The 23,833-nt window shown below is 42.3% G+C and overlaps 1 protein-coding gene across 9 annotated transcripts in view; it reads right to left on the bottom strand.

Annotated features, from left to right (window-relative positions):
* The window catches only part of NALCN (sodium leak channel, non-selective), a 657,013-nt gene that overhangs the window by 527,045 nt on the left and 106,135 nt on the right, over positions 1-23,833 (bottom strand). For all 9 annotated transcript variants that reach the window (XM_056555671.1, XM_056555665.1, XM_056555672.1 and 6 more), the window contains 2 exons: positions 21,070-21,153; positions 16,641-16,780 (listed from right to left, as the gene is read on the bottom strand). In XM_056555671.1, coding sequence (XP_056411646.1) covers positions 16,641-16,780; positions 21,070-21,153 — 224 coding nt within the window. The remainder of the gene's footprint in view (positions 1-16,640; positions 16,781-21,069; positions 21,154-23,833) is intronic.

Genomic DNA, 23,833 nt, shown 5'->3' with positions numbered 1-23,833 from the left:
AGCAAAAATGCAGTGTCCCGTTCAGCTGGGACACGAGTGGAAGTCCTCGTACCTGCCTCCGGCATGTCCCTTCGGCGATTGATTGCTCCAAGCCTGAGATGCAGTTGACCGCCGATAACGCTGATCACTGCAAAGCTATGGCTTTGCAGTGAACAGTGCTGGCAATCAGTGTGTGCAGTGTTATAGGTCCCTATGGGAGCTATAACACTGCAAAAAAAAAAGTGTAAAAAAAAAAGTTAATAAATGTGATTTAACCCTTTCCTTAATAAAAGTTCAAATCACCCCCCTTTTCCCATTAAAAAAAAAAAACACCATGTAAATAAAAATAAATATAAACATAAGTGGTATCGTCGAGTGCGTAACTGTCCGAACTATAAAAATATATCATTAATTAAATTAACGTAAATTAAAAGTCCAAAATAACGTATTTTTGGTCGCTTTTTATATCATGAAAAAATGAATAAAAAGCGATCAAAAAGTCCGATCAATACAAAAATGGTTCCGCTAAAAACGTCAGATCACGGCGCAAAAAATGAGCCCTCCTATCGCCCAATACACAGAAAAATGTAAAAAGTTATAGGGGTCAGAAGACGACAATTTTAAACGTATAAATTTCCATGCATGTAGTTATGATTTTTTCCAGAAGTATGACAAAATCCAACCGATATAAGTAGGGTATCATTTTAATCATATGGACCTAGAATAAAGATCAGGTGTCATTTTTACTGAAAAATTTACTGCATAGAAACGGAAGCCCCCAAAAGTTACAAAATGGCGTTTTTTCTTCAATTTCGTCGCACAATGCTTTTTTCCTCCCTTTTTTGTTGAGTTCCAATACACAAAAAGGGAAAAAATATGTGTGAAGCAAAACGCGTGTTACTGCAATCCTTTTCTGTGAGAAATACAAGGGTGCCAACATTTACGGCCATGACTGTATTTTCCAAGCAGGATTTCATAGTGTGAAAGGGGTCCTTAGTGTCCTTCATATCACTACTAGGGGCTCCCCAAACCATTACCAGCAGTTGGGGCAGTATGTCGTTCCACAGCAAAGGCTAGATTGAAGGACTCCCGACGAGGCCTCCATACTCAAAGTTGTCCCAAACAAAACTTAGACTTGACAATACAGTTCTAACCCGTTAGTGACACTACTGGCTGAGTACCCGGCTTTGGCCGGTTTTTCCTACCTAATCCTTGTGTTGGAGGAAAAGCGACATAGAAGAAAGTACTTGTCCTCATATCCCGTCCTCATCTCCCACCCTCATATCTGATGATCCATAGCAGACCAATATATGGAGGGTTAATCCAATTATTCACCAAAAGATCACCGCAGTGATCCACTAATTCCCTAATTTCCCATATATTAAAAAGATATAGCTTTATTAGTTCACACACTAGATTAAAAAGTCAGGGTGTCTCTCTTTCCCTATGTAGAATTGTCACTGAGTACGATATAACTCAATTATTGATTTGCTGTATGCACCTGCAGTGTGCCATACAGGTAGGAAGGGACACCACTGTGTTTAAAATCAGATAACAGCCCCCCTCGACATGTTTCACCGTTCACACGGCTTTGTCAAGAGGCTATGGGGCTATGAGCAAAAACCGCCGAAACAGGGGTTTAAATCACCTCCTATTATCCTGCGTGCACTCTGGCTTTGGGGATCGGCCTCATTGACAACTTTGGGGTTTATTCGGGTCTTAGGATCAATTGGAGCAAGTCGGTGTATATGCCCATCAGAGATTCTCAGGTAGGGAATTGTTTACATGGCCTGTGGGTCGTAGATCAGTTCAAATATTTAGGCATCAATATCAACAGGCGGTTTGGGGAGGATCACCAGACGAACATTCTACCTCTTCTATCCTATGTCCGTACCAAATTCGGGACCTGGGCTGCCCTACCCCTTTCTGTGGCGGGCCGAATTAATATCATCAAAATGGTGGTCCTCCCCAAGTGTCTTTATCTGTTAGAGCATGCTTCAGCCATAGTACCAGTCTCCTTTTTTAAGTAGCTTTATTCTCTCTTTCCTCAGTTTATATGGGGCTGTAATAGATCCAAGCTAAAACTGACCACATTGCAAAGAACTAGAACTCAGGGAGGTATGTCACTACCCGACCTACAGTTATATTACATGGCTGGCCAGCTCAGGTATCTTAGACAGTGGGTCTCTTTGCAGCCCCTCCCCAATAGTGAGCATCACCTCGCCCATAGTCTACACCTCTCTCACTTGTGGCCCGTCTTGGAGGGTAGGATTGGCTTGGGGGGCCCTTGGCTTCCTTTGCATAGACTGGCCCTGAAACTCTGGACCTATGCTAAACGTCTATTTGTTTTTACAGACAACCTGTTGGATCGACAACTGTGGCATGATCCTACATTGCCACACTTCTCTGACCAACTGGACCCGCACTTTTGGAGGTCCTATGGTGTGATCTCCATTAGTGATGTCTATGACGGTAGTGCCTTTAGGGACTTCCAGTACTTTATTGACGTTAAGTCTGTCCCCAGGCGGTCATTTTACCGATACCTCCAGCTCAGACACGCCTTTCAAGTACAATTCCCTAGGTCTAGTGCTCCATTCTCCCACTTCCCGGTTATTGGGGTATTCACCACTCAGGGGCCTCGGGGCCTTATATCGGCTCTATATACTGCCCTTTTGAATGCTAGGTTGGGGGGGAGCCGCTGTCGGTTGAGGCGCGCTGGAGGAGCTGTGTAGCTGACATGACCGATGAGGAGTGGGATGATGCCCTCTCCTCACATCTGTATGTCTCACCTTCTATTAACAACCGACTGATTCAGCTGTACATGTTCCACCAGTCGTACCTCACCCCAATACGCTTGGCTAAAATGGGTAGGCGTCCTGACTCATCTTGCCACCGTTGTGGGCACCCTGACTCTGACTTTATGCACATGATGTGGTCCTGCCATTATATAGCATCATTCTGGTCCGAGGTGATACAGTTTCTTAATACCTTAACTCGACGACCAGTGCCGCTGCTCCCGAGGCACTGCCTTCTGGGTCTTTTTGATGAGGAACTGTGGTCGCCAGCTGAGATCATCTTCCTCAGGGAAGTTCTTTTCCTTGCACACAAGGCCATAGCATTGCGTTGGATGGACTCTAGGACTCCCACAGTTGCTGGTTGGAAAACCCTCGTGAACACCTCAGTGAACTATGAGTATCTGGTTTATAAACATCGTAAGAACCCTGCCAAATTCTATAAAATATGGGCGACCTGGTGTGCCTCCCCCATGCCCAATACACGGTCTCCAGGTTCTTGGCAGCAAGAGACCTCCTTCTATCACAGTCTTCTCCCCTGGCTACTTGATTTCTCTTTTCTTGTCTGACCTAGGCTGATACTCCCCCCCCCCCCCCCTTCTTAGTTTCCCTCTCTCCTTTCCCTTCTTTCTTTTCCTTTCCCCCTTATTTTCTCTTGTTCCCCTCCCCTCTTTTTTCTTTTCTCTCCCATCTCCCTCTTCCTTTTCCCCCTTCCCCCTGACCTGGACGGATTTGTGTGGTGTCGTCTTTGTGTTTGTCTTTGTTTCCCTTTCCATAGTTTTTGCGTTCCCACCGTATGGTGGTTGGTTTCAATGTTTTCTGTGTTTTAGTTGATTCATTGCTGATGTATCTGCTCATGTCATGCTGATGATTGATCCTCCTTTTTCCGGCATGGCGTTGGATGATACCTGTATTTCTCACCGCCAGCTTTTGATATTCTCCTTCTGTATTTATTGTGTTGAGCACTTACATTGCAATAAAAACAGTTAAAAAAATAAATAAATCACCTCCTATCATGACGTAATTGTACAGGAAGTGCCTCATCTTGATTGGTGGAGCTACCATTCCACCAATCACCAGGCAAAATCTTGATTGATTGCTATGCAGTCCTATCATGTTGCCAGTAATTCTACCCATCACCTCTATTGTATCTGATAGTCATGGCAACAGTGTCACATGACTTGTGACGTACCTGCGTTGTGACCCCTGCGTCGGCACTTCACTATCAGCGATCACTGTCTGCGCAGTGACCTCTGCGCCAGAACTTGTAATCTCCGGCTGGCTTAATGTGTGCCACGGCGCCTGCGTAGTTATTTACGCTCAGTCTGGGTGAGTCTGTCAAAGATAGTTGCGCAGTGTGATCTGCGCGAACACTTAGTTTCTATTTGTAGTTGCGCAGTGTGATCTGCGCGACTACTTAGTTTCTGTTTATAATGGCGCAGTGTAATCTGCGCGAACACTTAGTTTCTGTTAATAATTGCGCAGTGTGATCTGCGCGAGCACATAGTTCCTGTTTATAGTTGCGCAGTGTGATCTGCGCACACACTTGGTTTTTGTTTAGTTCTTTCAGTCCAGACTGATGGGTCAATCTTCATAGGTATGAATAGAGAGTTAACTAAGAACAACAGCGGTTATATATCTATTAGGAAAGGATATATCATAAGCTATTAAGCCATCTTGTGGACTGAGTTAAAGCATAAGTTATTTGACCTGACAGCGTATAGTCCTCTATTATTGGATATAGATGTTATATAGATGTTATATAGTAGTATGATATAGATGTTATATGAATATTATATAATAATAATATTCAAAGGGGTTCCTTTGGGTTTCCACATCTGTCATATAAAATACTAGACTGATAATCATCAAAATTAGGTCTTATGCCCCCCCCCCCCTTTTTTTGGGGCTCTGTCACATTATGCTTACATTTATAGATTTATCATATTTACTTGATACATCTTCCCTTTTGGGATTTTCCCTTTCCCCATATTATTATTCATTTGTTATGTTAATATATATATATATGTACATGTATTTACTGTTGGTCCTTTCTCACTTCTTTTCATCTATTGTTCTAATTTTGTCTCTTTTTTCCTTTCTTTTTCTTTCCTCTTTTCTTTCTTTTTTCAGTATGACGCGTCACTGGTGTAGATCAACACTCTTCCATCCGGCGAATATTGATTCATACGTCAGATAAGCTACCTTCTCTGATTAATGCTGGAAAGAATGGTATCATATGGCTGCATTCCTATCTTCAAAGGTTAACAATATGTTTAGGCACTTCCTATACAATCGTCTATTGGCTTGTGTGATTGATCCTTATTGTAATAGTGAATCAAAATAGATCAGTGGACGGCAGGTAAGTAGATTAAATAAATGCTGAGAAGGTAAACCCTTCATTCAGGCCACTAGGGCTCAATGTTTTAAGTCTATGGATCCATCTTGCCTCCTCACGAAGTAACTTCCTATCCAGGTTCCCCCCCCCTGGGGCCTAAAGTCATTTTAATTAGGCCCCAAAATTTGAGTGTTTGCATGTCCCCTCTGTGGACATCCCTCACATGTCTTGCCAGTGGTGTATCCGTTCCGGTGCGGATGGTGCTCAGATGTTGGGAGATACGTCTCCTTAATTCTTGTGTGGTTTTACCCACATATAATTTGGTGCATCCGCACTGGGCGATATACACCACTCCTGAGGTCCGGCAATTTATAAAATCCCTAATGGTGTATTTCCGGTTATCCACTGGGTTTATGAACTTCCTAGTTTTTGGGAGAAAGCCACAAAACGAACAATTCCCACATGGGTGGGATCCCTTAATATTCGACTGAAGCCAAGTCCTTTCAGGTTTCTCATAGAATAGACTGTGAACTAAGTGTTCACGAATATTCTTTCCCCTCCTATATGTAACTGAGGGGAATGGTGTGATGACTTCTTTCAGGTCTTCATCCACTTCTAAAATGGGCCAAAATTGACGTAGTATTTGTAAAACTTGATAATTATTTTCATCGTATGTCCCGATACATCGCACAGTCCCATTGGTAGGATAAGTTATCGGTTTGTTCCTCAGCAATTCCTGTCTGGGGGTATCACGTGCTCTAGCAAATGCTCTATGGAGTACTTTTTTGGGGTACCCCCTCTTGATAAATTTTCCATATAGTATCCTACATTCCTGTAGGAATGCCTCATTGATTGAGCTATTCCTTTTGGCACGTAGATATTGTCCTACAGGAATGCCTCTCTTGAGGGGGCTAGGATGGAAACTGCCCCACTCAAGGAAGCTATTCGTAGATGTAGGCTTCCTATAGATCCGTGTCTGGATGCTGCCTCCAGGCTCCAAAGAAATCTGTAGATCCAAGAAATTAATCATAGTACTGTGAATTTCCGAAGTAAAAAAACATACCAATATCATTAGTATTGAGTGTAGTGACAAATTGTTTAAAGAGTGCCTCTGTGCCACCCCAAAAAATTAGAACATCATCAATATAGCGTGCCCAAAATAATATGTGAGAGGTGTAGTCGTGATGAGTGTCAGTGAATACCATTGTGTTCTCCCACTACCCTAAAAAAAGGTTAGCAAAATTTGGTGCACAAGCTGTGCCCATTGCCGTGCCTTTGTGTTGTAAATAGAAATGACCATCAAATGTGAAATAATTATGTGTAAGTAAGAATTGGAGTAGTGATAAAATAAAAGTGTTGTGCTCTGTGAACTGTGTCCCTCTAGTGCGTAGAAAGTGATCTACAGCCCTTAGACCCAAATCGTGTTGGATGTTGGTATAGAGTGCCTCAACATCAAGGCTTGCAACAAAAGTATTAGGTGGAAAAGAGATTTCTTGTAGCCTGGAGACAGCATCACCAGTATCTCTGATATAGGACGGCAGTGTTTGGACAAACGGGGCCAACATTTGGTTAACATAAAGGCTTATCCCTTCTGTGAGGTTTTCATTTCCTGAAATTATGGGACGTCCTGGAATAGGTATTTTCTTTTTGTGAATTTTGGGCAGCGCGTACATTGTAGCAATGGTAGATTTGGGGTTGAATATAAATTTCAATTCATCTTCTGTAATGATTCCCCGATCTTTTGCTTCCATAAGCAATACTCTCAGTTCGTTCGTGTATTTCTCGGTAGGATTAGACTCTAATTGTCGATATGTGGTCCTATCACCAATCAACCGCTGTACCATGTCAAGATAATCTACCTTGTTCATGATAACTATATTACCCCCCTTATCGGAGGGCTTAATGATAATCTCTTTGTTGTTTTTTAAATCAATTAGGGCCCGGCTCTCATTGGTGGTGAGATTGTTGTTCCTTCCTCTTCTAGGTTTTAGCTCCTCCAATTTTGTGCTCACCATCTGGACAAATATATAGATATTATTGAATTGTGTGAAATTCGGAGTATTCCTACTCCTAGGTTTAAGGTCTGAAAAAGGTGGAGTGGGTCCTCCACTACTACCCTCATTTTCCTCCAATAGTTCATATAATTCACTGACTACTTGATTATCCTGTCTGACTTGTGCATTAGTTTCATTCGGTTTATATACTTTGTAAAGTGCAAGTTTTCTTGCAAACAAATTAATGTCTTTTATCCATTCAAAGGAGTCGTATCGTGGGGTGGGTGTATAGGACAGTCCTTTCTTGAGTAACCGAATTTGTTCGTCAGTGAGTATATGTGAGGAGAAATTGCATATCTGCATTTCATCCTCATCCATGTTAACTACTTCTGCCTTGAGGGGTAGGCCCACTTGTCCCTGTCCCTCAATTGGACCCCTTCCCCTAAAAAAAGGGGGGGATTTTCTGTATTTGATATCTGGCCCGCCGGTGTTATCTGGGCTGCAGTCGTTATTATCGGTGGTTGCATTAATGGTGTAAATTGTAGCGCAGAAGAGTAAGATGTAATGGAGGTATTCCCATCTCCATTTCTGTTGTTTGGGGCCATGGGAAGATTTGGAGGTGCCATTATTTGCAATGGCTCTATTTGTTGTGCTTGCATTATATTTCCTCCCCATTGTTGCTGATTGGGTCTAAACTGGTCAGATGGATTTCTCAATATTCGAGGATTACTATTGGGCCCACTCTGTTGAGAGTAGTTATAAGTACCACTCTGTGGCGGTTGGTGGGAATAACTTCCACCACTCTGTTGAATTTGGGGCTGTCTATAGTTCCCTAGGCTCTGATATTGATCGCGATTATTAGGGCCTCTATTTGCAGTTTTTTTGTTGTTATACGGGGGTCTCTTCCTATTCTTATTTCTCGGTTGTCTATTGAATTGATTAGTAGGAGTGTTGCTATTGGTTGGATCATCATATCTCATCCTAACATCCAGTCCTCAGGTGGGCTGAGTTGTGATGGAGAGATTGTAGGCCGAATATAGAAGGAGGCATGGTTTTGTGGAGGTGGCATGATTGGCAAGCCGGACCAATTCACAAAAAGGGTAGAAAAAAGGGGTGTGGCTTAAATGGTTGGTGTGGCTTTTAGATATGGGGTGTGGCATGCGGGAAGGATGTGGCCAGACTGTCACACTCACTGTATCTATAACATGGGGGCAGAACATTGATCCAGGGATTTATTCTGACTGCCATATTTGGAGTCGGGAAGGAATTTTTATCTCTAGTATGAGGGTTTTTTTGCCTTCCTCTGGATCAACTCAGTAGGGACTCATAAGGGTTAAAGGTTGAACTTGATGGACTCTGGTCTTTTTTCAGCCTTATGAACTATGTTACTATGTTACCAGGAGATGCAGAGCAGAGCTTGACGTAAGGTACTGGAAGTCCTATATACTTGCATGTGACTTAAGACAAAAACCCATCCTTCACATAAGGGGGTAGGTTAGGGTGGGGGTGGGTTATGGTTAATTTACCTACTAATATGTAGTTGATATAATAGTAACGTGTACCAAGTTTCATGTTAATATCTTTAGCAGTTTGGAAGTGATGCTGTAACATACTCACATTGAGTTCACATTGAGTTTTATATACATATACACACACACACACACATTTGTGTGTTAGGCTAAATTAGCCGTATTTGTGGGAGGGGCAACTCATTCACACCGCACGGCCATCACGCCCCTTCTCATAAACTTTCGTTGAGGGGGCGGGCGTGACATCACGAGGGGGCGGGCGTGACGTCACGAGGGGCAGCCCTGAACACGGAAGCCCGCACACACATAGTTCGGAACAATAACTTCCGGACGCTGGGGAGCGGAGATCCGAAAGCAAGGGAACGGAGTACCCCTTTAAGTTCTACTGCAGCCAGCTGTGCCCCCCTTAAATTTTGCAGTGTTGGACATGCTCTGTCTCTGAGAGAATGTCATCCCCCTTTCAGTGCTTGGATAAGTTGTCATTTCATTATACTGTGTAGGCAGAAACAACTCATGGGTTACTACAATGACATCATTACCTTGCTATGCATACATCACCTTTCCATGTATACATTACTACACCAGGCATATGGATTAAAGGGGTAGTCCAGTGGTGAAAAACTTATCCCCTATCCTAAGGATAGGGGATAAGTTTGAGATCGCGGGGGGTCCGACCGCTGGGGCCCCCTGCGATCTCTCTGTACAGGGCCCGACTCTCCGGCCAGATAGCGGGTGTCGACCCCCACACGAAGTGGCGGCCGACACGCCCCCTCAATACATCTCAATGGCAGAGCCGGAGATAGCCGAAGGCAGCGCTTCGCCTCTGCCATAGAGTTGTATTGAGGGGGCGTGTCGGCCACCGCTTCATGCGGAGGTCGACACGCCCCCTTCCCGCGGGCTCTCGGGGCTCCGTACAGGAGATCGCAGGGGGCCCCAGCGGTCGGACCCCCCGCGATCTGCAACTTATCCCCTATCCTTAAGATAGGGGATAAGTTGTTTACCACTGAGTCACCACTGGATATCTCCTTTAAGTAGGCAGAGGCCAGCGCAGTATCAAAAGTAATGCGTGAAGTTTATTTAGCAATTAGCCAACATGGAGAACAGGTGACGCGTTTCGGCTACGGTAAGTAGCCTTAGTCATACAATGAACAGACATTTGTGATTTTTATTTATAGGGGAAGAGGTGGGGTCATCTCTCAGAGTAAAGCTCCTGGTGATTAACCCCCTCCCCTCCTCCTTCACAACAAAGATAAAAAGTCGCAATAACAACGTACATAGTGTGAATATACTTATACAAAAAAGCACATATATGAACTTATCTTTGTTTCTTCTAGTAGTTCAAGACCTCAGGAGATACTGCTGTATGGAGGTAATACTTATTCATTATAATAGCCTATCGTACTTGTAGAAAAAGATTCAAATGTACTCGATAATATATCGTACTTGAAGAAAAGGATTTGAATGTATTCGATATATCGGACAATTTTTTCTACAATATTCGAACTACATATTTTGCAAAAATAAACACCCTGTGTCAAAAAATGTATATACATGTGTGTGTTGTACTAGATACACTGGTTTTAATTGGGGCTTATATTGGATACATATCATACAAATAATTTCCCATGTAACTGTTATTCTACTAGTATACAATTACAAGTATTATTTTTAATAATGCAGGATTACATCCTGTCTATGATTTAATCCATTGGGGGTATCTCGTTTGTAATTTTATTATCCAATATACTTCCCTATCTAATAATTTTTGCTTTAGACTGCCTCCTCTAATGGGGATTGCAATTTTTTCAATACCTTGAAGGCTCATAGAGGAAAAATCTCCTCCATGTTTTTCAACACAGTGTCTAGTAGAACTGTGGAATGTCAGACAAATGTTTTCTTACACGAACTTTCAAGGCATTGGTAGTGCATCCTACATGTTGCACTTGACACGTTTCACAGGAGATAAACTACATTTGCGGTGATTATATAATGTTTAATATTATATTGTTGTTAAGTTATAGATGAAGAAAATGTTTTACTATTTTTCATCAAACTGCAACAAATACATTTTGTATGTCCGCACCTATAGTTCGCCTTGACATAAAGCCATGTCACTTTATTTTTATTTTTAACCCCTTAAGGACTGAGCCCTTTTTCCCCTTAAGGACGAAGCCCTTTTTTGCAATTCTCACCACTGTCACTTTATGCATTAATAACTCTGGGATGCTTTTACAGATTATTCTGATTGCGAGATAGTTTTTTCATGACATATTCTACTTTAACACAGTGGTAAATTTTCGTCGTTACTTGCATCCTTTCTTGGTGAAAAATCCCAAAATTTCATAAAAATTTTTAAGATTTTGCATTTTTCTAACTTTGAAACTCTGTTTGTAAGGAAAATGGATATTCCAAATAAACTATATATTGATCAACAAATACAATGTCTACTTTATATTTGCATCATAAAGTTGACATGTTTTTACTTTTGGAAGACATCAGAGTGCTTCAAAGTTCCGCAGCAATTTTCCAATTGTTCACAAAATTTTCAAAATCTGAATTTTTCTGGGACCAGTTCAGTTTTGAAGTGGATTTGAGGGGTCTTCATTTTAGAAATACCCCATTATAAAAACTGCACCCCCCAAAGTATTCAAAATGACATTCAGAAAGTGTGTTAACCCTTTAGGTGTTTCATAGGAATAGCAGCAAAATGAAGGAGAAAATCTTCATTTTTTTACACTCTCATGTTCTTGTAGACCCAGTTTTTGAAATTTTACAAGGGGTAAAAGGAGAAAAAGCCCCCCAAAATTCGTAACCCAATTTCTCTCGAGTAAGGAAATACCTCATAGGTGGATGTCAAGTGCTCTGTGGGTGCACTACAAAGGCTCAGAAGGGAAGGAGCGACAATGGGATTTTGGAGAGTAAGTTTTTCTGAAATGGTTTTTGGGGGGCGTGTCACATTTAGGAAGCCCCAGTGGTGCCAGAACAGCAAAATAAAAATAAAAAAAAACAAGGCATACTATTTTGGAAACTATACCACTCAAGGAAAGTAACAAGGGGTACAGTGAGCCTTAACACCCCACAGGTGTTTGACGACTTTTCGTTAAATTCGGATGTGTAAATTAATTTGTATTTTTTTTCACTAAAATGCTGGTTTCCCCCCCCCCCCCATTTTTTTTTTGCATGGGGTTATAGGAGAAAATGCCACCCAAAATTTGTAACCCCAACTCTTCTGAGTATGGAAGTACCCCATGTGAGGACGCCAAGCGCACTGCTGGTGCTCTACAATGCTCAGAAGAGAAAGTCACATTTGGCTTTTGGAAAGCAAATTTTGCTGAAATGGTTTTTGGAGGGCATGTCACATTTAGGAAGCCCCTATGGTGCCAGAACAGCAACAGTAATTGCCAGAAAAAAACACATGGCATACTATTCTGGAAACTACTCCCCTCAAGAAACGTAACAAGGGGTGCAATGAGCCTTAACACCCCACAGGTGTTTGACAAATTTCAGGTGTTTGACAAAGTTGGACAGGAAAATGAAAAATTTGGGGTAACATCAGCATTTTAGTGAAAAAAATCTAATTTTTTATTTTCACAAGGGGTAATTGGAGAAAAAGCCACCCAAAATGTGTAACCCCGTTTCTTCTGAATATGGAAATACCCCATATGTGGATGTAAAGTGCTCTACGGGCGAACTACAATACTCAGAAGAGAAGGAGCGACATTGGGCATTTGGTGAGAGAATTTGGTTGGTATAGAAGTCGGGTGTCATGTGCGTTTATAAGGCTTCCCTTGGTGCCAGAACAGTGGACCCCCCAAATGTGACCCCATTTTGGAAACTACACCCCTCACAGAATTTAATAAGGGGTGCAGTGAACATTTACACCCCACTGGCATTTGACAGATCTTTGGAACAGTGGGCTGTGCAAATGAAAATTTAAATTTTTCATTTTCAAGGAACACTGTTCCAAAAATCTGTCAGACACCTGTGGGGTGTAAATGCTCACTGTACCCCTTATTACATTACATGAGGGGTGTAGTTTCCAAAATTGGGTCACATGTGGCCCCCCGCCCACTGTTCTGGCACTATGGGGGCTTTGTAAACACACATGGCATTCAATTTCGGACACATTCTCTCTCCAAAATCCCAATGGCATTCCTTCTCTTCTGAGTATTACAGTTCGCCTGCAGAGCACTTTACATCCACATATGAGGTATTTATATACGCAGAAGAAATGGGGTTACAAATTTTGGGGGACTTTTTTCCTATTCTCCCTTGTGAAAATGAAAAATGTAGGGTAACACCAGCATGTTAGTGAAAATAATTTTTTTTTTTCATTTTCACATCCAACTTTAACGAAAATTTGTCAAACACCTGTGGGGTGTTAAGGCTCACTATACTGCTTGTTACATTCCGTGAGGGGTGTAGTTTCCAAAATGTGGTCACGTCTGGTTATTTATTGTTTTGCGTTTATGTCAGAACCGCTGTAAAATTAGCCACCCCTGTGCAAATCACCAATTTAGACCTCAAATGTACATAGTGCACTCTCACTCCTGAGCCTTGTTGTGCATCCGCAGAACATTTTACGCCCACATATGGGGTATTTCCGTATTCAGGAGAAATTGTGTAACAAATTTTGGGGATCTTATTTTTTCCTTTTACCGCTTGTGAAAATTGAAAGTATGGGGCAACACCAGCATGTTAGTGTAAAAATTTTTTTTTTTTTACACTAACATGCTGGTGTAGACCCCAACTTTACCTTTTCATAAGGGGTAAAAGGAGAAAAAGCCCCCCAAAATTTGTAACAATTTCTCCCGAGTACAAAGATACCCCATTTGTGGCCCTAAACTGTTTCCTTGAAATACGACAGGGCTCTGAAGTGAGAGAGCGCCATGCGCATTTGAGGCCTAAATTGGGGATTTAAATCCGCTACAAAAATACACCATGGCAGTGTTTTCCAAACAGGGTCTCTCCAGCTATTAAAAAACTCCCAGCATGCCTGGACAGTCAATGGCTGTCCGGCAATACTGGGAGTTGTTGTTTTTCAACAGCTGGAGGCTCCATTTTGGAAACACTGCCATACAAGACGTTTTTTTTTTTATTGTGGGGGGGACTGTGTAGGGGTATGTGTATATGTAGTGTTTTACTTTTTATTTTGTGTAGGTGTAGTTTAGTGTTTTTAGGGTACATTCACACAGTTGGGTTTACAGTGAGTTTGAGCTGGGAGTTTGAGCTGTGGCGGAAAATTCGCCTCATCTCAAACTTGCAGCAGAAAACTTGCTGTAAACCCACCCATGTGAATGTACCCTGTACATTCACATGGGGGAGGGGGAACCTCCAGCTGTTGCAAAACTACAACTCCCAGCATGCACTGACAGACCATACATGCTGGGAGTTGTAGTTATGCAACAGCTGGAGGCACATTGGTTGCAAAACATTGAGGGTTTGTTACTTAACTCAGTGTTTTGCAACCAGTGTGCCTCCAGCTGTTGCAAAACTACAACTCCCAGCATGTACACAGTCTCTTAGTGCATGCTGGGAGTTGTATTTTTGCAACAGCTGGAGGCACACTGGTTGCGAAACACTGAGTTAGGTAACAAACTCTGTTTCACAACCAATGTGTCTCCAGCTGTTGCAAAACTGCAACAATCAGCATGCATTGACAGTCGAAGGGCATGCTGAGAGTTGTAGTTTTGCAACAGCTGGAGGCACATTGATACAACTCCCAGCATGCCCTTTGGTAGTCTGTGCATGCTGGGATTTCTAGTTATGCAACAGTGAATGCACACTTTTTCATAGACAAAATGTGCCTCCTGCTGTTGCAAAACTACAACCCCCAGCATGTACAGACTACCAAAGGACATGCTGGGAGTTGAAGTTGGAACGGCAGCTATTACAAAACTACAACTCCCAGCATGCCCTTTGGCTTTGCATGCTGCGAGTTGTTGCTAAGCAACAGTAGGAGGTGAACAGGACTCACCTCCTGCTGTATCCTGCCGCCGTTTTATCCTGCCGCAGGGACCGATCCTGCGGCTCCTGTCGCCGCCACTGATCCTGAGGGGACCACCGCTGGACCAGGGTAAGGTAGGAGACCCCAACCAGCGCAGATCTCCGCTCTGATCGCCGTCCCGATCACCGCCCAGCAGGTCCGTGATTGATCGGTCGTTCCGAGCAAACAGTCACGTGATCGTAAGGCGGCACCGGTGCCACCTCACTCCTGCTGGGTATGGGTGAATAGGGCTGTCTCGGATAGATATCAGCAGTCATCCGGTTCCGATCACCGTGTCCAGAGACGCGGTGATCCAGGAAAGCTGTGCCGTAAAAGTTCTTCTTAGCCGAACATTTACGGCGCTCGTCCTTAAGGGGTTAAATAAAATAGATTGACCTATGGTGCTTGCTCTTCTGGACACACATTTATATCCAGATTCAAATGCCTTTGAATACTGATCATTATTTACTATCTTAGGAATATATTTGTCTATTATTTATCAAATTTCTCTAAAGTTTAGGCTATACGGAGTGGAATATATCAGAGCCTTACTAGCATTATTTTTTATTGTATGTTTATGGGCACTACCAAATATTAACTCTTTCCTATCCTTTTGTCTAGCAATATTTTTTGCTCTCACAAGAGCCCATGTTCGATAGCCTCTTTGGGACAATCTTTTAGTTATATAATTTGCTTCATTTTCAAATAATATATCTGAAGAACAATTACGTTTAGCTCTAATCATTCCTCCAACAGGAAGATTTTTAATAACAGGTGGTGGATGACATGACTCTGCTTGTAATATATTACAACCTCATATCCCGTCCTCATATCAAAACCTTATATAGCCTGTCCTCATGTTCCGTCCCCATATCCGACCTCATATCCCGTCCCCATATCTCAACCTCATATCCTGTCCCCATATCAGGTCCCTATATCCAGTCCCCATATCAAGTCTCTATATCCCGTCCCCATCACCCATCCTCATATCTAATCCCCATTTCTAATTCTCATATCCTGTCCTCAGGTGGTGATGAAGATATTGCAAACTGAAAATAAAAGGGGTGTGGCTTAAAGGGTGGGCATGTCTTTGCAAGCTGCGGCATGGAATGTGTGGAGGATGTGGCTTGCCAGCCGGACTGACTCATTCAACAGGAGATGCCGAACGGAGCTTGTGGAGTATGGTACAGTTTGTTTTTGACATATAAAGTAACATGTGACCAAGTATTATTGAAATATCTCCAGTTGTTTGAAAGTGACGCTGGAACATACACACGCGCACACACACACAATGAGTATGTATGTATGTGTGTATATATACACATACATATACACACACACACACACACACACACACACACTGCAAACAAAAGGCAACAGTGGACGGCTGTCAATAGCAATGGGTGTCCTGCCAAGCTCTTGGAAATGGTCTGGGCAGAAACAGTCAAAAACAACTTTGTGGTTAGTAAAGAACTCCTGCATTATTCCCGGGTTGTTGTGGGTCAGAAGTGTGGGGGGGAGAGCGGTTGGGTCACAGAACATACAATGAACACTGAACGTACTGAGGGCTGATGAAATGGCACAAAGGGGTGATGAAATGGCATGGGGGGGTACTCTCTCTAGAAGCTGTGACAAAATGTTTGAGGGAGTGGCAGGACTGGACAGACATGTTGCGGAAGCGGAACACAGACCCTGCGGTAAAGGGCAGAATAGTCAGAAAAACATTCCCGCGCGGGGCTCTACTGCGGTACTTAAATAATTTAGAGGCTCTTTCATTTAAAAAGATCAGTGGGGGTGCTGGCAGACCCCTTTAAACCATTTAAAGAAAACATTCAAAAACTGTGAAAATTCTGCATATAATACATTCTCAATACTGTAAATTAAAGTTAAAAAAATTTGAGAGATTGTAAATAAGACGAAATAAGTCATGCTATTCTTCTCTTATTACAGTATTATTGAGCTTTTTTTAAAGACATACAGTTGCTATGGCAGCAATAAGAAAGAAACTAGAAGATGACTTACTTTAAAATGTTTGTTATCCTAGTTCTTGGCAGTTCAAATCGGAAATAAATGCGAAAAGCACGAATCATTATCAAAGGACGAGGAATCCGTAACATTCCCCATGGAGACATCTGATCAACAACGTCTGCAATTTCAAATACCTGATTGTGAAAAGACATAAAAAGTGATAAATCTTCATTTCACTGTAAATGTAATTACAGGGAAGATGGGGACACCCTCTTGGCAGATGCCATAATAGATAGCTGGTACTTAAAAATGGGTGAATTCCAAAATAAATTGCATATCATTCTAAACGAGTACAAGAAGTATACAGGTATTTCTTTTGAAGGGGGATTTTTCTCAAGCACATAACTATGCATTATGCAAGGTTTTAAAGAGTAACTATCATGACCTAAACTCTCCCTAATTCCACCCCCCCCCCCCCCATCTGTCCCTGACTCTCACTGACACTAACCCTGTGTTTCTTTTCATTCAAAACCCCCTCTTTCCACCAGATTTATTGTCCTCTTGGCTGCTCATTCAGCGTCCTAGTGTGAGAAAGGAAGGGGGAGTGGCCCCGCATAGAGGCTGTGAACACAGCAGCAGGAAGCTCTGAATCTTCTCCTCTCTGTTTACAACTGCATGTGCAGAGAGAAGAAAGATCAGAGCTCAGATAGTAAAATTAATGAGGGCATGCAGTAAGGCAGAGTCAGGAGTATGCTCTGCTGTGATATGAGCACAGTGCTGGTTCCTGCCTGTCTGACTGACAGGCAGGGAGCAGTGCTGAGCTTGTCTGTGTCCCGGCTGCAGTCTGAGATTTAGGACTCCAGCATGAGTTTGAAATCTATAAAAAAAAGACTTGTGGATGGGACTGGTAAGGAGACCCCTAGTGGTAATTTTTTCAAAGTGGAAAATTAAATAGAAAGAAGCATATTTTTTAATAACATGCTACTGGAAAGTTATTCTGCATACATCAATCTGTAAGATATCAAAAGTTTTTTGATGAAAGGTACCCTTTACCCTCTTAAGGACACAGGGCGTACCTGTAAGCCCTGCGCCCGTTCCCGGTATATAACGCGGGGTCACGACGCATCATACCAGGTCGGGTATGGGTTAATAGCGTGCGGCACCGATCGTTGTGCCGCGAGCTACTAACCCTTTCCCGCAGCTCAGTCGGGACCATCGCGGTGAAATCGCGATGTTCCGATCAGCTAGAACGCGTGCGGAGGTCCCCTTACCTGCCTCCGTCGCATCCGATCGGCGATTGATTGCTCCAAGCCTGAAATCCAGGGTTGAGCAATCGAACGCCGATAACACTGATCTTTGCCGTGTCAATGCACGGCAATGATCTGTGTACGAGATCGGTATGTGCAGTGTAATAGCCACTAGAGGGGGCTATAACACTGCAAAAAAAAGTGTGAAAAAAAAGTTAAAGATCATTTAACCCCTTCCCTAATAAAAGTAAGAATCACCCCCCTTTTCCCCCATCTAAAAAAAAAAAAAAACCTGTATAAATAAAACATGTGGTTTTGCCGCGTGCGGAAACGTCCGAACTATGAAAATATTGAAATTATATAGTTAATTAAACTGCACGGTCAATGGCGTCCAAAATAGCTTATTTTTGGTCCCTTTTTATATCATAAAAATTTTTTATAAAAAGCGATCAAAAAGTCCGATCAATATAAAAATGGTACCGATAAAAACTTCAGATCACGGCGCAAAAAATGAGCCCTCATACTTGCCCGTACATGGAAAAATAAAAAAGTTATAGGGGTAAGAATATGAGAATTTTTAACGTATACATTTTCCTGCATGTAGTTATGATTTTTAATAAGAAGTAACACAAAATCAAACCTATATAAGTAGGGTGTCATTTTAACCGTATGGACCTACAGAATAAAGATAAGATGTCATTTTTACCGAAAAATCCCCTGCATAGAAACGAAAGCCCCCAAAAGTTGCAAAATGGCATTTTTCTTCAATTTTGTCGCACAATTAATTTTTTTTCCGCTTCGCCGTGGATATTTTGTCACAGCAAAGTAGAATTGGTGGCACAAAAAATAAGCCATAATATGGAATTTTTGGTGCAAAATTTAAAGAGTTAGGATTTTTAGAAGGTGATGAGGAAAAAATTTAAATGCAAAAACGGAAAAACCCACCGTCCTTAAGGGGTTAATGTTTTAATTATCAAAATAATAAAAAAATTTTACTAGGAGTAAACATTAAAGCGTTACTGTCGTTAGAAACAACTTTTTTCCATTTAATACTTCCTTAAAAAGTAAGCATTTTCCTAATATACTCCCAAAAAAAAAATAAATAAATGCTATTGCTGAAGATGTGAAATAAAGGTTTTAAAAAAAAAAAAATGGCCACTAGGGGTCTCAGTCTCTTTAATTTTGAGGGCTCTTTGGTCCTCACAATGAAGAAAAGGACCGAAATTCTGAAGGGAGAGGGAGTGGTGGTGTGGTTATCTCTCTCCTCTGCTCACTCAGCATGGTGTATAATCCACCTTTGAACTGTGCAGGGAGAACACCTGTGAGATCCAGACAAGATCCAGAGAGCTTGCAGCCTCTTCAGATGAGAAGCATCCACATTCACAGTGACATGCAATACAAGGTGCTTAACTATTATTTATATACAAAATGATTTCTCTTTGGTCATTTTATGAACTTATTTCTTGTGTATTTGCACCATATAGGTTCCACATTTCTGCTTTAGGGTTATAAAAAGCATGCACTTTGGTCACAAAGCTGTGAACATTTAAAAATCTTTATTTTTTGGCACAAAATGCAGGGTTTCTTCTGTCCTTGCACCATATAGTTTCACATGGCTGCATTTGAGTTATACAGAGCATGCATAGCTGCATTAGAGTTATATAGAGCATTCATTTAGGCAGTATGCTTTGCAAATGTAAAAATGCTTGTGCAGATATCATGAGGGGGGAGGGGGAGGAGAGGATCTCCAGAGGAAACACCCCAGCCTCTCAGAGAGATTCAGAAAGAGGGATCACAGTAATATATAGATCAAAAGGTATTTTACATATTACCACATGCATATTATTATGCATATAGGTCATAGGGTACATTACTACACTGATTTCAGGCTTTTTTTCCTTACCAATGACATTAATGCTTTAAAGGCTAATGGGCATTGGTGCAACCGGTCACATTATCCAGTCTATAGTCACCATATTATACAGCAGAATGAGCTGGACACAAATATACATATATGTATATATGCGTGTTCTGTTGTAAGAGAAACAAAGTTTTAATATAACTTGTTAGGTTCAGACTGTGGAAATTCCTAGTGGAATTGCATTGTAAAATTCTGCTCAGAAATTCTGGTACAGCGGAATCCCATTGCTGTCAATGGGATTCCACTGCACCCTACAGAATTTTTGCAGCAAAGAATGATTTTGCTCATTTTTTGATTCCTTGCAGAATACACTGCCGTCTATCCTTTATTACTGCTGTACATTCTTGCACCACCACTAATTAGAGAAGGGTAAGAAAACGACTGCTGGCAAACTTTGAAGAGGCTGAGGCACATGCACAAGCTCCGTGGCCTCTTTAATCAGCTGATCAAAGTCAGACTCCTGCGAATACAATATTAATGGCTAATTTTGAGGCTAGCCCTTCAATTTTAAAACCTCAGGTAACCCCTTTAATGTCAATATACTTGTTTACCTGTCAGTCTAAATGAAGGGGTTTAATGTCAGTATACCAGGTTCTCTACTGCAGTGAAGATGTTTATTTTGGTACACCTGGTGATCTGGGGTGGGGGGGGGGGGGCTGGGTTAATTCAAGTGTCCCTGGTGGTCTACAACAGTGAAAGGGTTCCTGGTAAAGGGCAGTGGAGCACACAGTTGTCTCTAGGATCTGGCAAAGTGATTTAAGAGCACTCGGCCAAACGCATTAAGAAGAAAGGCAGCATTAGTCTGGAAAGGAGTGCTTCTGACCTCCCTTGGATTAGGAACTGGTTTGTGACTGCCACCAATGCAATACCTATGTCTACACCACTGCACAAAGCTTCCTGCAGGTTGGAATACAATACAATACAATACATCAGTTTTGGTTCCTAATGGGGCTCTAACAGACAGTAAAACCAATCTCACATAATATAGATAATGGTACCTGCATACAAAATGTTGCCAGATGGTTACATATACATGGGCACTGCATAACAACCCACAAAAAGGACCCAGGAGCTTTACGATGCTACTTAGAATATTTGCACCATATATGACCAAATTATGGCTCTGTTATAAAACAATAGAACTGTATTTCTCTGACAACTCAATCAATTGCAATATTACCGCTGTAACCCAGACTCCTATTTATTGTGTCCTGCAAGAAAACAAAAAATGATCTGCTGGACATGATTCAGGTCCTTTAATATGGATATTAATATTTAATGTGTTAAATAGTCTGCACATGTTCTTAAAAATTACCTGCAGAACCAAGGATACCCAGAGACAAAACACCATGAATCCATCAAAAACGCACCATCGATCCTTGACATAGGAGGTGTCTCCCTGCAAAAGTAAAGTTCAAAATTTGTAAGTAAATAGTTTTGGTTAAATATGGGATGTCTTTAATACACGCTATATAAGTAAAGCATTTCTGTTTTTTCTGTTCTGTCTTGACTACTGGGGTTCTGTTATAGTGTCCTTCAATCTCATGGAAGACTGTGATAGACACTGTGAACAGAGCCCCCAATGCAGATGTAAACAGAGCCTAAATCGTAAATAGTCATTACATGTAGTGTATAAGACTTTAGCCCAGTGTGGTTATTCACACATTCTCAACAGGATAAATGCTTGATCTGGTACAAGATTTTTTTCAGTCTCAATTCAATAGGTAAATGCCACTTCGATAACTAGAATCAATCAACAACATTACAAGTAATATTCGAGCAGTGTCCATGAAGATCAAAAGAAAAAAAAAAGTCATTATATAGAGCTACCCTTAATTTAATTTTGGGGTGGTTCTGGTAGTTGCAAAATCCTATAGCTTACAAGAAATAAAAAGCTTGTAAGGTTATGTTTACACTAATGTTAATGCTCCAGTAAACAAGGTCCATCACTATTTTTGCCATCAAAACAGTATACACCAATAATGAATTCTAAGGGTTTGTTCAGGTTCCAATTAGGTCCTTTAGTTAGACCAGCCTCACACTGCGTTTTTGTTTTTATTTCACAATTGCCATTTCATTACAATTAGTGGATGTAAGTATAGGCTGCAATGCATTTTTTATGTAAGTCAATAGAACATGGATTCTGCTGTATGACATACAACAGCATATATTTTGAGCATTTGTTATCCTCTTCAAGAGTAGAAAATGTAGGTGGTTTGGCCGCTGCTGAGTATGGCCGCATGTTAGAGCTGCTCCGCTAACAGCACACACTAAGCGGATTACTAGACCTGCTAGCGACTCTTAGGCCGACTGAAAGGTCGCCCTAGCACCCATGGCGACCTTGAGCAGGAAGCGGAATGGAAAAGTGGGAGACCGCGGAGCTTTGCAGGACTTTTTCGCTCCGGGACGACAGGGAGGCCGTTTACACCAAGATGGCGCCGGGACGCGCGAACGGCAGAGCGAGGGACGCTTCTACCAACGATCACAGATTCCCCTACCTCAGAGAACAGGAAGGCCGGTCAGAGATGATGATGCCGCAGCACGTCCTGTAACACGGGCCTCGGCGGTGTGCGAACTTCCCAGACACTGGGTCGTACAGCAGCCCGCACTGACTCAACACCATGAGGACCCACAGATCGGCGATGATACCCTCCCCCTCTCCCCTGGTGGATCGAGAGACCTGCAATACATTGCCAGCAGCTCCCCTGCGATGACTTCATCTTCCCCGCGGGTAAGCCCTGTTAAGCAAAAACCGAGGTTGGAGTCGGAGGGTCTGGGGGATTGGGGTGATGGGTCCCTTATTTCTCCGAACCCACCCCAGAGTGAGCCGGACTTATTTGCTTCGTATCAAGCCTCTGATAAGCCGGTCTCAGAGACAGCTCTTAAAGATATGCTCCTGCTATTGCGGTCCTCGATTACTAAGGACTTCTCTGAGATGCTTAACCCCATAAAAACCTCAGTTCAGGAAATAGATAAAAGAGTATCCCATACTGAGGCAAAAATGGCGACCTTTGCTTCTGCCCACAATGGCCTTGTAGATGCCCATAATGCTTTAGACGACAAGGTGACTGCCATCCACAATAAATCTATTGATGCGGAAGACCGCAACCGACGAAACAATGTCAAATTCCGCGGCATACCCGAGACTATCCCCAACTCTCAACTGGCCACGTATGTGAAAGAATTGACTAAACATCTCTTACCTGATCTTGAAGTGTTCGAATATAGCATCGACAGAGCCCACCGAGTGGCTAGGCCCAAATCTGTTCCTGAGGACGCTCCGAGGGATGTATTGGCTCGCTATACTTTCTTTAAAACGAAAGACCTATTGCTGCAGTTCTCCAGGAAACATAGGTCTCTCCCGGATCCATATGCGGGACTCCAACTGTTTGTAGACCTTTCTGCTGCTACCTTGCAGGCGAGGAGGGACTTTCACCCACTGACCATGGAACTCAGACGTCTGGGAATATCCTACAGATGGGGATTCCCCACCAAAATCCTTGTGACCCGCCATAATAAGATGCATGCCTTTACCTCAGTAGATGATGGCTTTGCCGCTTTAGATACTTGGGGATCTCGGAGCCCGGAACCCGGCGGCTCTCCCCCTCAAGATTCGGCTTCACCTTCCCTAGAAAATAAGCCCTGATTCTGATGATTCTGAACTGCCTGCCATCTACCCACTGTAGCATACACTCTGTGTGCTGTTGAGTGTGAAATTGTTCTTATTTCCTAGTTCTCCTATACACGTGCCCACAAACTGGTAAAGTGCGATATAGGTTCCACTGTATACCGGTATTGTTGTGTTTACTGTTTTCTTGTTTTAGGTGACGTTCGCATGCAGTGCTTTGTGATCGCATATCTACTCTGCCCAGCGTCTTATAGACGGCCTGTGTTACTTATTCTTTTCACTGTTGTGGACTACACTGAGTATTTGATTGACATCGCGTGCATCTCTGATTGTCAAGCGGTACTACCTCCTGTTTGCCATATTTAACACCTGTGCGGTATAGTACCCCTATCCCTACCCTTCTCCCCTCTGTCCATTTTTCCTCTCTTCCCCCACCTTTGTTCCTTCCTGG

This window comes from Hyla sarda, chromosome 2, assembly GCF_029499605.1.
Source record: "Hyla sarda isolate aHylSar1 chromosome 2, aHylSar1.hap1, whole genome shotgun sequence".
NCBI lineage: Eukaryota > Metazoa > Chordata > Amphibia > Anura > Hylidae > Hyla > Hyla sarda.
Note: the sequence above shows the minus strand (reverse complement) of the source record. Positions and strands in the feature narration are given on the sequence as shown.